The sequence below is a fragment of the Gouania willdenowi genome, unplaced genomic scaffold (genome assembly GCF_900634775.1).
Source record: "Gouania willdenowi unplaced genomic scaffold, fGouWil2.1 scaffold_63_arrow_ctg1, whole genome shotgun sequence".
NCBI classification, from domain to species: Eukaryota; Metazoa; Chordata; class Actinopteri; order Blenniiformes; family Gobiesocidae; genus Gouania; species Gouania willdenowi.
This window is the reverse complement of record NW_021145228.1, coordinates 263,641-277,034: the sequence shown is the minus strand read 5'-3', so window position 1 is coordinate 277,034 and position 13,394 is coordinate 263,641. Positions and strand designations below refer to the sequence as shown.

Sequence of the window (13,394 nt, the reverse complement as noted above, 5' to 3'; positions counted from 1 at the left end):
GGGAGTGGGGTGAAGTGAACATTTAGGAGGCCTGTCCAGTGTGAGCCGGGCCCGTCCGCGTGGCGGGCCACGCGAGAGGGTAGATGGCGCAGACGGGCAAGTGGCACTGCGGGCCCCGGAACAGCACAGCTGGAGACCCCCCCCCACGGCACCCCCCCAGACCGCGCCGGCCCCGCGGAGCACGGCGACACCCCCCACCCCCGGGCACAGCCAGGCACCAACAACATCCCCCGGCGCCCCACGGAGGCAATCCCCGACGACCCACGCACCGGCACGAGACACCCCCCCGACGCCAGCACACCCCGAACAACAGCGGGCCCAAGGCCACCAGCCCCGCCCCGCCCAAGGCTGCGCAGCGCCGCCACGAGCCACGGCCGGTCCCCGGGCAGATTGCCGGAGAGCACCTCCCCGGACACGTAGCCCAAGGATCCGCCCCCGGGGCACCCCCGCCCCGGAATCGCGCCCACGGCGCCCGGTGCACCCAGCCAGCAGACCAGCCAATCCCAACGCGGATCCACCGGGCGAGGAACCACGCGCCGCGCCCCCGCACACCCGCCCAATACGACCCCTGGGGAGGCCCCATAGTACCCCTCACCCCACCCCCTAGCCATAACGTCCACACCCCGGCCATTGCGGTCGTACAAAAAGCCCCCGAGGGGGCCCCGCCTGGCTCGTCGCGCAAGCGACATCCCTAGCAAAGGTGCGCCCCAGGGAGCCAAGCCAAGGACCCGCAAGGGCCGACGGAGCAACCCACAGCCACACCCCGCCACCCAGCAACCCAGGAGGCAATCGCCAACCCCGGGCAGCAGCCACCCCCAAAGCTACCCCCACCCCGGATCCCCCCGGACCGGAGCCAAGGACCCCACCACCCCAGGCCCCCCAACGAGACCACCCCCCAGCCAACCCACCCGGCACGGCACCGCCCGTCCCCCAGGCGGGAACCACAGCCCCCCCCACCAGTGCCCCAGGCCAACGGGAGCCCCCCAAACCCAACCCCACAGGATGGCGGGCGCAAGAGCAAAGGAGGAGGAGGGGGGGAGGACGAGACAGGGGGACAGGGAGCAAGGGGAAGGAGCGGCAGGGGAGCACGCAGGGCCCCAGCCCCAGAGACCAACCAGATGCGCATGCAAGGGGCAACGGCGCCAAATCAAACAGCCCCTGGACCCCGTGAACACCCAGAAGGAATGCACACCCGTGCTGAGGCAACAAGGCACCCCGGCAACCCACCCCAGCCATCCTGACCAAGACCACCCCAGAGGCCCAAGGCGGCCCCGGCCTACAGTTGGGCTAGTGCGTTAGTAAAGAGTGGTGCTGGCAGTCGCTTGCAGGCTAGATCATCAGGCTTTTAAAAATTTAGATTTAATGCAATTAAAAAAGGAGTCCAACGCTCCTCAAAGCACGTTATTTTTTTTTGTTTTCTGAGAGCAGACATCTTTTCCATGGAAATAAATTCTGTGAGGAGATTTTGCCATTGGTTTATGTTTAAGGATTTTTTGTCTTTCCAATTTAGTAATATTGTTTTTTTTGCTATGGCTAGTACCGCAAGGATTGATTGTGATTGGTTTGCTGGAGGTTGAAGCATTGTCAGGTCTCCAATCAAACAAAGATTTGGAGATAAAGGAATTCTGTAGTCCAAAATGGAGGACAGTTTTTCAGTGATTAGAATCCAAAAGTGTTGAACTGGGGAGCAAAGCCATAAGGCATGTAAATAGGAATCCGCTGTATTCTGGGTGCACTGAGAGCAGATGTCTGTTGCTGAGAAGCCCATTTTATGCATTTTCTGTTGGGTAATGTGGGATCTGTGGAGGACCTTGTATTGAATTAGCTGAAGGTTTGTGTTTTTTGTCATCTTAAAAGTATTACAACAAATTTCTGCCCAGAAATCAGTGCTCGGGGTGATTGAGAGTTCGGCCTCCCACTTCGCGATTGGTAAGTAATTACAGTTAGTGTTCGAAAGCGCTCTGTATATTTTTGAGAGTTTTTTTGATTTTGTTGAGATTTTTTTCATATATATAGCCAGTTCTGGAGGTTGTAACGTAGTTAAGTCTAGTGGAGTGGTTTTCTTTATTGTCTCTGTTACTTGTAAGTACTGTAGAAAGTTACTTTTATTTATATCGAATGCTTGGGTTAGATTGTTATATGACCTGATCTTGTCATTTTCAAAAAGGTCTTGGAGATGAGTGATTCCACTCTCTTCCCATGTCTTCAGATAGAGTGGTGTTTTTTTATTTTTAAAGTCGGGGTTGTGCCAGATTGGAGAGAGTATACTAGTTTTTAATTGGCCATTTGTGATGTCCAGGGCTTTCCACCATGCAGTCAGTGTGGAGGCAATTAGTGGGTTTTTAAAGCAGTTGTGATGTTTGAGGGTCGCAGTGATAAAAGGGAGATCAGAGAGTTTAATGTGTTTGCAGTCTAACTGTTCTATTTCTAGCCAGGTGTTGTAGTATTCTTTTGGATTTAGCCATTCTGTTAAATATAGTATTTGGTTTGCTAAGTAATAATGCATGAAATTAGGGGCTTCTAAACCACCCTCGTCTTTGTTTTTTTGAAGGGTAGAAAGGCTTATTTTAGGTTTTTTATTTCTAGTATAGAATTTTGTAGTTGTAAAATCTAATCTTTGAAACCATTGTTTTGGTGGTTTCAGTGGTATCATTGAGAACAAGTAGTTTATTTTTGGTAAGATTTTCATTTTAACTGAGGCTATCCTGCCAAGTAGTGAGATGGGGAGATTGTTCCATCTCCGCAGATCTTCTGTGACTTTGTCCAACATCGGATCATGATTTAGTTTAATTAATTCATTTAAGTTTGGTGATATATTTAAGCCTAGATATTTAATTGTATTTGTGGTGGAGGGGTGTTGTGGATTTTGGTGTGCAGGATTCCAAGAGTTTTTTGTCAAAGGGAGGATTGATGATTTTGTCCAGTTAATGGAATAGTCTGATAATTTAGAGAAGCTGTTTATTAGATTAAATACTTCCTCTAAAGAGGATTGCGGTTCTTCCAAATAGAGTAAAATGTCATCCGCGTAGAGATTAATTTTGTGTTCTGAGATGGATGAGTGGATTCCTTTAATAACAGAGTTCTGACGTACAGCTGCTGCGAGAGGTTCAACGAATATTGCAAAAAGCAAAGGTGAGAGTGGACAGCCTTGTCTGGTTCCCCTCTGCAGTGTGAAGCTTTGGGATGTTATTTTGTTTGTGGTTACTGAGGCCTTAGGTTTATTGTACAGGGTGGAGATCCATTGTATGAATGATTCTCCGAAGCCAAATTTGCCAAGGACAGTTAGGAGGAATGACCAGTTTACTCTATCAAATGCTTTTTCTGCATCGAGTGACAAGATTATTGTTTTCTTTTTAGAGTTCTGTGCCATGTTGATCACATTAAACAGTCTTCTCACATTGTCTGTGGAGTGTCTATTTTTAATAAAACCTGTCTGGTCTTGGTGTATAATTGACTGTACTACTTTCTCTAACCTAGATGTGAGTGCTTTGGAAATAATTTTTAAGTCTGTGTTAATAAGTGAGATGGGACGATAGCTTGAGGGTAATATGGGGTTTTTGTCTGGTTTAAGTAACAATTTAATGTTCGCTGTATTCATGTGACCTCCTACATGCCCTTTATTTTTGATCTCTGTTACTACTCTGAAAAATAGTGGAGCCAGCATTGACCAGAAATGTTTAAGGAATTCAGCAGGGAACCCATCTGGACCTGGTGCTTTGCCTGTTGACATGCTATCTAAAGCATTTTGTAATTCTTGTAAGGTTAATGGTGAGTCTAAGGTGGTTTTCTGATCTATAGTGAGCTGTGGTAGGTTTAGTTTATTAAGAAAGGTTTTAATATCTTCAGGGTCAGGGTTTAAATTTGATGAGTATAAGTTTTGATAATAATCATGAAAGATGTTATTAATGTCCTGAGGTAAGTTTAAAGTTTGACCTGCGTTATCAGAAATTGCTGCTATAAAGGAATTTTCTTTATTATGTTTGAGCTGATTTGCTAAATATTTGCCTGATTTATTATTGTAGTCAAAGTTTTTGTATCGTAATTGTTGCAAAATGAAGTCGGTTTTTTTAGATAAGATGATATTCAGATTAAGTTTTGTATTTTGGAGTTTTTCCCATAAAAGTTCAGAAGGGTTAGCTGCGTATTCTTCCGTAAGTTTTTTGATCTTTTCTTCAAGTGTTTTTTCTGCTATCTGTTCCTGTTTTTTCTTAAAAGAAGAGTATGATATAATCTTCCCTCTAATGACAGCCTTGCCAGTTTCCCAGAGTAAGGACGGTGATATTTCCGGGGAGTCGTTTGTCAATAGAAAGTCCTCCCATTCTTTTCTTATAATTTTTTCAAATTTACTGTCATTAAGTAATGAAGTGTTAAAGCGCCATAGAGAGGATACTTTCTGATTATAGTCACACTGCAGGGTGAGGGATATTGGGGCATGATCGCTAATAATTATAGGATGTATTTTAGAGGACATCTTATGTACGATGGAATTATTTGAAAGAAAAAAGTCAATTCGGGAGAAGGAATTATGCACAGGGGAGAAGAAGGTATATTCTTTTTTAGTTGGGTTATTCAGTCTCCATACATCTCCTATTCCAAGATCTTCCATGTAATCCATTAATACTTTAGCAGATCGAGATGGTTTTGTATTTGAGCACTTACTAGATCTGTCCAATGATGTGTTGAGCGCCAGATTGAAGTCACCTCCGATGATTAGAGACGAGTCTGCAGAAAGGTCTGAAGGATACCTTTAAAGCTGAACATCAGCTGGACTTCTGGTGGAACATGTGACCTCCAACTGCTCAATGACACAGACAGGAAGTACAACAACAGATCAGCCATAACATGATGAGCCCTGATAAGAAATGTCATCTTTTACACATATTCTTTAATAATGCAGTGTGTGAATAAGAAGATCCTCCAAGAATCACATGTTGTTGTTAGACTTTATTGTTTCCATTTGTGGCTCTAGAACCAGTTCAGATCAACTTGTTCTCACTGTGTGTGACATCACTGATCTGACTTTTTAGCAGCGTTAGCCTCTGTTACTGCCTTTAACTGAGCTTATCTCATACACAACACTAGTCTGACTCTTATTGTGAAAAGACTTATTTCTGAGCTCATAGTGCAGAGTTTATTTAGACATCAAATGAACAGCTACAGTTACAAGCAGCAACTAGCAACACAATCAGAAGGAGGTCATCAGTTAGACAGGTTACCATTTAAAGCACAACTTGTCTGTTTGCTCCTTTTCAACAAACCAATCTGAGCTTCTCATATTTTCTCCTCATTATTTAATAAGATGTAAATAAGCTTAATTTGATAAGAGACAAGTGCTAATGTCCATCCTGCCACTGAGCTGTGGAGGCAGTGATGCTTTGTTCAATGTTCTGCTGGTAAACTTTGGTTCCTGACGTCCATGTGGATGTTCTATTGAAGTTGATCTCCTACTGAAGCCTAATGCTATGTCTGATCCATCTTTAACAGCCACTGTTCTTTCTAGGAACACATTTAGAAACAAATGTTTGTTTGGTTCCTTCTCTGTGTTTAATCTCTAACTATTCTACAGGACTCTGGAAGCCAGAACAAAGTGACACCTCAACGCTCTCAGGACAACAAAGCTCAGCCACAACAAAGAAACAAATCTAAGAGAAAAACTTCAGAGCAAAGAGTTCAACAGCAGAGCCAAGCTGGAGTTAAAGCTAAACATACATGTGACCAGTGTGGGAAGGCCTTTAGCGTTAAATCATCCCTCACTAGACATCAAAGAATACATTCTGAATCAAAGCCATTCAGCTGTGATGAGTGTGGAAAGACTTTTACCAACAGTTTTACCTTAACAAGTCACCGAGTCGTTCATACTGGAGTTAAGAAGTTTGAATGTGACCAGTGTGGAAAAGATTTTGCTTTAAAGTGGAGCCTCAAACTCCATCAGGTAGTTCACAGTAGAGAGAAACCGCACCCGTGTGATGAATGTGGGAAGACTTTTAGTAAATTTGGAAATCTCAGTCGACATGTCCTCATTCATCGTGGAATCAAAGCTCACAGATGTGAACAGTGTGACAAGACTTTTGCACAAAAATCACATTTAACGCTGCACATGAAGACTCACTCCAGAGCAGAGTTGTATCGCTGTGACCACTGTGGGAAAATATATAAACACAAACAAACCCTCACTGAACACCTGAGATCTCACACTGGACATGAAGTGTGTCCCTGTGACCAGTGTGACAAAGTTTTTACAACATATCAACAGTTAAAATGTCACCAAATCAGCCACTCATCAGAAAGACCTCATAAATGTGACGCATGTGGAAAATCTTACAAGAGCAAATCTCACCTCAATCGACACCAACGAGTTCATGAGAAGAATGTTTTCAGATGTGATGAGTGTGGGAAGACCTTCAGCACTTCATCTGTTCTCCAATCTCATTACTGTGTGGATGGAGACATGGAGCAGGAATCATCTTCAGATCCCAGCGACACACGGATGGTGACGACACCTTCTGGTTCCAGTGTTGGACTGAAGAACCCAGAGATCAGGCTGCACAGGATTCCAACATAAACCTGCTGTCAGCTGGAAAATGGACACCAACAGTTCAGGAAATTGTTATTGTTTAGTTGTCTTTTCTATTGTGACCATAGTTTAATGTTTGATTTATGTTGCTGCTGCCTGTTGGTATGTTAGACTGTTTATTGTTACCAAAGTTTGTTGTTCAGTGTTTTAAATGAAATAAATGTGACACATTGATTCCAGTGCTCATTGTTTTTTTACACTGTGATTTTCTTCATTTTAATCATCACTGAAAGAGTACAAATATCAGGTAATTTAAAACGTTTATTTAATCAAAATCATAAAGATGAGACAATTAATTTATTAACAGCAGCAATGGTCTGATGACAGGATGCTGAAAATGTATTATTTGCTACTGTAATGTAGAAAAAGGGGTGAGGCTAATACATTTACACTTCCTACTCTCTTTCAAACACAAAAAGTATTAAAAAAGTGTATGCAGTAATATGTCTAATGGTTTGTTTTTCTGGAGGGAAGCTATCTGCACCAAATCTTTAGTTTATTGTAATATTGTTTCTTGTATTAATGCTTATTTTTTGTGTTTACTTTCTACAGGAGGAATAAACTGTAAGTTTTAAGAATTAAAAGGGTACAGGAAGAGAGAGAGGCCGAAATGAGTTTCCTTCGTAGGGCGGCTGGGCGCACCCTTCGAGATAGGATGAGGAGCTCGGAGTAGAGTAGCTGCTCCTTCATGTCGAACAGAGCCAGCTGAGTGGCTCGGGCATCTGTTGCGGATGCCTCCTGGTCGCCTCCCTCGGGAGGTGTTTCAGGCATGTCCTATTGGGAAGAGGCCTCGTGGAAGACCCCGGGCACGCTGGAGGGACCTATGTCTCTGAGCTGGCCTGGTGTCGCCTCGGGGTTCCACCAGAATGGCTGGATGAGGTGTGCGTGGATCGGAAGGTCTGGGCATCTCTGCTGAGACTGCTGCCTCCGCGACCCGGCCCCTGATTAAGCGGAAGAAAGTTGATGGATGGATGATCACAAAGGTCAGAGGTCATGATAACCACAAAGAACACAAACATCTTTTAGAAAGAAAAACACAGTAAAAAGGTTTTTCTAATAGATTATAAACAGTTCTTAGAATGTTCTGTAAGAAGATGATTTGACGATTAGAAGAAGAAGAATTCTCTTCAGAATCCACCAACATGTAGGAAAAGCTTGTCCATCAGGAAGAACAGTTTCACTGTGTTGACCAGCGTTCCTGGTTTACTCCTTCAAAGTAACTAAATACTCTTGTTCTGTTGAGCAGCTACACTCACCTACTTCATCAACTCCCAATCCTCTCAGTGAGAGGGGAATTAGCTCAAATGGTAGAGCGCTAGCTGCACAAAGGCAGGGGACAATTTTTACACTCCCTCACACAAAGGAAAAGATGCAAAAAGCAATAGTGAAATATCATAGACAGTGTCACCTGTACCTCTATATAGATATTTATGGTGTATTTTAACAGAGTCACCAGACGTGCTCCTTGCTGTGAGCTGGACTCAAACTCACAACCTGCTGCCAACACAAAGTCTGGGTCACACACACTCACACAGCAGGATAATAATAAGATTATTATACCTGTGTAAGTGAGAGGTGTCCACATCCTCTAACTGTGTTTTTCTCACTGTAACATATCAGAAAAATGTGTTTTTAATTTTACATTATAAACTACATTATAATTGTTATGTATTTGTTTAAGATGTGCTCTTGTATTAATTTGTATTTTAAGATTAAAAGTGACAGTTAATGTAGTCTACCATCAAGTATCTTTATTTGTTCTGTTTGCAAACTGGACATTTCAAAAGGGCAGAAAAAAATACAAATAAAAATAATAACAGAAGATACTTATGTAAGAACTTTTAGAAAATAAAAAACAGTAATATTGATTGAAATATGTTGATCAAAGTGTAATAAATGCAGCTTTTTTAAAAAGGGAAATAATTCACTATAATGTACATTATAGTGTTGTCATGTTTGTACTCACCTTCAAAAATTAGAAATAAAAAAACTAAACTTAGACTTTAGATAAACATATTAGAAAAAGACAATTTAAGAATTACATATTTTATTGTGTAATGTTTCTTCATGCACCATTATCTTTCGTCTTTCTCACTGTAGTGTGTACAGGACCATGTGTGTGTAAATATCTCCTATTGTTTATTACCCTGTTTATTTATCTACTGCTGCTGAAACACTGTTAATTTCCTTTTTGTGGAACAAATAAAGGTTATATTGTTTTATCTTAAATGTAACGCTTAATGATTCATGAAAAATAAACATGTACACAAATATAACAATTTACTTGTGCAAACAATGCAAAAAAATAATTTAAAAAAAAAACTGAATTTACACATCTTAACTAAAACTGTTAAATAGTTGTACAACTTCCAACTAAAGTTATATCTCTAAATCTCACCAGTAGATGTCCCCAGTGAGCTTGTGTTTATGTCTTGTTTTGTGCAGTAGTTGATGTTAGTTTGTCTTAAAACACTTAAAATCTATTGTTCTTATCTTTAATGAACTGAAAACAGTGTTTACCATGTAAATCATCTTTTTCTGTATTCAGTAGACATTATAAATGTATCAAACACTAGCCTACGAATTAATATTGTTGTCTTTATTATAATAAATAACTAGTTATTTTAACATAAGCACCACTGTTTGGCTCAGTGTAACACCCAATGTAATTTAGTTTTGCCTTAATTTATTCATCTTTAGCAATTGATTTGCTAATTGATTTACATATATATCTGACATATAATAAATATTAGAATAAAATAGTCTTCCAGAAATTTTAACATATAAGTAAAAAGTTTAAAATTTAGTTCTGACTAGTTTTAACAGGATTGTAAATATCTCAAATAACATCGTCACAGGTAATAATATTAACCAGAATCAGAAGTCCTTTATTTATCCCAGGGGGAAATTACTTACGTTACAGCCGCTCAACAAATATTACAAATAAAAAGGATAAATGTTGAACAAGAAGAAAGAAAGAATAAATGTTTTAAAAGTACATAATGAAGTAAAAGGCTGTTAAAAATAAGGATTAGATACAGACACATTACAGTAATAAAAAATAAATAAGATAAATAATGTGACAGTGAGGTATCAGCTACCCTGATAGCAGTGTGTAATCCCCACTAGTTCTATTTACTTGTAATATTACCAGTGAAAACACCACCCAATAGTGGAGAATAGGGACTTAAGGACACAACAACTCTGTGTTCCACAAAGAGGAAGACACTGTTCTACATTTACACATTTATTAGAGGAGTAATTACTAATGGTACAACTTCTGTTTTATTGATGGACAATGATATAATATGATGGAGAATTGTAGTCAGTAAAAAAAATAAAAAATAAATATGTTTTCCTTCATTTGTTCACTAAATTCCTGTAAACAATTGTTCTAATGCAGTGGTTCCTAAACTTTTCACAGTCCGTACCCCTTCAAACATTTAACCTGAGGCCATGTACCCCCTTCTCCTGTACACTATAATGTAATGCAGTGTTTTTTAACCTTGGGGTCGTGACCCCATGTGGGGTCACCTGGAATTAAAATGGAGTCCTCTGAAATGTCTAATAATTTATGATAAAAAAAGATTAAAATGTATTTTTAAAATGTTGTAATTAATATTTTTCAAATCATAACACCACACACAAAACAAACTTAAATAACTGTATTCTATGTTTTCACTTTCACAAATTTAATCTACATAAAATAAAACGCATTATAAAAATATCTGAGCTGACACATCTTGTCACATTGTGTCCTAATCCTCACAACAACAAACATTATCAAAAGATAATTCTAGAAATAAAATAAAATAAATGTGTGTCTTTGTAGTTTTTTCATTTCAGATGTGATTGATCCACTGAAGCAGAGGATGAATGCTGTAACCATCACTGCTGTGTTACACATGGACCAAAGTTTCCTCTCAGCCTGTTGTTAATAGAAATAAAACACTTTCTCATCTGCTTTGCTTCACTTCATTTGGGGCCAACATTGTTGAATTGATTGATCAGCACATTTGACTCTACACAGATATACAGTATGTATGAATAACGTGCTTCATTAGAGAAAATAACACACAGAGTATTAAGGAAATGAGTGTTTTTCTTCTTTTTTAATGTAATATCTTTATGTAGGTCAAACAGTCAAACATTGTTTTGGGTAGTACATGTGAGTGACATATATAACATTCTGTCAACTGGACCTTCCATGCTGTGGTTGTTGGGTGGGTGGGTGGGTGGTTGGGATCAATGTGTGACAGAGGGACATGATCACATTCACTATTCACTGTACAGTCTTATCTTAGTGCTGTATGTAACATTACTGGTGGTGTTACTTTGAGGGTCAGTAACTATCAAGGCTATTGTCTGCATCTGTAGGGACGAGGAAACGCTGATTCAAAGAAAGACTGATACGTCCCAGAATTAACATCCTTCCCTCAGCTGCTCTTAAACGGTAAATCTCATGGTGCTACCATCTTTTGGCACAGGACAATCTAACAAGTGCATTATGATTACAATGACCAGCATTTTTTCCAATTACAATTGAATCACAATTATTTATTTATTTTTTGCCTCAAAAATTCAGTTACACTTACAGTACGTTAACATTTACTTTACAATTAATCAGAAATACTGAACCTGAAATAGATAACCTAATAAAAGTTAACCTTTCTCTTGTGTTAGCTTTCTGTTAGCATCTCATATGATAACGGGTCTTAAGTCAGCTGTAAAATACACTTTTAAAATGGTAAAATGTGGGAAAGCTTGATATAAACATTTTAATAATATTTTAACTACATATGTGGAGAACATGTTCACCAGTTTAGCATTAAATGATTGACTTTTTTATAGAATTTTAAAGGCAATTACAATTACAAAGTAAATTATCTGAACTCAACTAGAATTTAATGAGATTATGACAGCAACAGGTTTTTAAAATTACAATTACATTTACAACTACACCATCTTTGTAATTAATTATCAATTGCATGATTACAAGTATTACTGACTCCAACCCTGCTCAGAAGCTGCAGCTAATAATGGTAATCTACTTATAATATGTTTTCTTGTGTTTCAGGTTGTTTACCAAAGCAGTGACAGTGCATCAGTCATGGAGAGTGGGAATATGATTGACATGGATGAGTTCATGAGGAGAGAAACTCTTGGGTGGTTAGATATCCTTGGAAATGGTGAGATAATGAAAAAGGTGCTGCAGGCTGGAGGAGGAAGAGACAGTAGGCTGCAACTTGGACAGATTGTGAAGATTCATCTAATAACACGTCTGAGGAATGAGGTGTTTAAGAAGCTGGTCAGCGAGGAGGAGTTGTCGTTCACTGTGGGAGACGGGGAAGTGTTCCAGGCACTGGATGTGGCGGTGCGACTCATGGGAATGGGAGAGAAGGCGCTCTTCCAGGTTCTGTCAGTGGTTGAGTTGGAAATTATGCTCCTGGAAGCTACTGATGCTCCAGGCCTGAAGCTGCTGCCCCCCACTGAGAAGATTGATCTGGCCACCTGCAAGAGGGAGCAAGGCAATGTTCTTGATCAGCACAGAGACCTGAAGCCACGCAACAACACGATCCGCGATGAGGTCTCCACGATGATGAAGAAGCACAGTGAGGATGATGAGAAGATGTTGGAGAACCCGTCCAGCACCCACAAACATCAGGCCATGGATGAGAAGATGTTGGAGAACCCGTCCAGCACCCACAAACATCAGGCCATGGATGAGAAGATGTTGGAGAACCCGTCCAGCACCCACAAACATCAGGCCAAGTCAGCATGGGGTTTGAGCTGGAAGTGGCTGCTTGGTGCCACTGCAGTAGCCATTGGTGGCATCGCTCTGTCTGTGGCCATCTATGCTAGAAAGTGATTCAAGAACTGTAGTAACGACACGACTTAAACACTGGAGCACATCTGGCAGAGCATTCTGACCATGTGGTCCATGAGGGTGAAAATATTAATCAGTTTATGACCTCCTCACTGTCACTCTCTGTTCTCTGCTATGTATGTGTGACAAATGATGTCATCATCCTCTACAGTTACAAGATGCATTTTGTAGAGGAACAAATGAGAATTAATATTCAAAAATAAAGAAAAATGAAAATAATCAGTTGTTTAAGAACATTATCCAAATGTGTTTATTAATGTGGAAAGAAAACAAAAATATCAACATTGTCTAAAATGATATTTATTGTAACACAATTCTTACAACATTTAATACCAGTGAACAATAACCAGAAATCAAAACTGACTGGAACCTGTGAGCAAACCAAACACCAAAGTGCTTTTATCAGATCCTTCACTGTGTAATGCCATTTGTGGAGCTTTGATCTAAAATTAATACTTCTAAGAAAATGTCAATAACTTGACTAAAACTGACTTTTGAAGGAAAAAATAAATGATCAATCAATACAAATATTTCCATCAAAGAAGCCACTATACCGTACTATTTGCTTATATGAATTGTCACTGACCAACCCCTATTAACAGCTTCATTTCTGTCCTGGCTAATGAAACCTTATATTTCTATTATGGGCCCACCTTAGACATAACAATGTGAACACACACTTTTCATATGAAATGTTGTGAAAACAGAAATACTGATGCACTTTTTTTCACTGTAAATAAATACACTTGACTGCATTTTTGGAACCTTGGACTACTTTTTAAGGCTACCCATGAGGCCATTCTTACAATAATGTTATGTTATGGCTAAAGGACACATATGAGGACAGGAGTGGATTGTTCTGTTAAATAACATTGTATTTATTATAAAATGTGCTACTCTATAGAAGGTTCAATATTAGCTTTTTGCTGCCAG

General features: G+C 40.1%; 1 protein-coding gene across 5 annotated transcripts in view; it reads left to right on the top strand.

Moving 5' to 3' along the window:
- The window catches only part of LOC114460784 (peptidyl-prolyl cis-trans isomerase FKBP8-like), a 28,349-nt gene extending 15,657 nt beyond the window's left edge, over positions 1–12,692 (top strand). The window contains exons 3-4 of one of the 5 annotated variants that reach the window (XM_028442671.1): positions 10,952–11,027; positions 11,652–12,692. In XM_028442671.1, coding sequence (XP_028298472.1) covers positions 11,685–12,443 — 759 coding nt within the window. In that variant the 5' untranslated portion in view covers positions 10,952–11,027; positions 11,652–11,684 and the 3' untranslated portion in view covers positions 12,444–12,692. Of the gene's footprint in view, positions 1–5,566; positions 6,164–6,674; positions 7,558–10,832; positions 11,028–11,651 lie in introns of those variants that run through there. The other 4 variants (XM_028442670.1, XM_028442673.1, XR_003673736.1 and 1 more) reach the window with 4 other exon arrangements.
- The last annotated feature ends 702 nt before the right edge of the window (positions 12,693–13,394 follow it).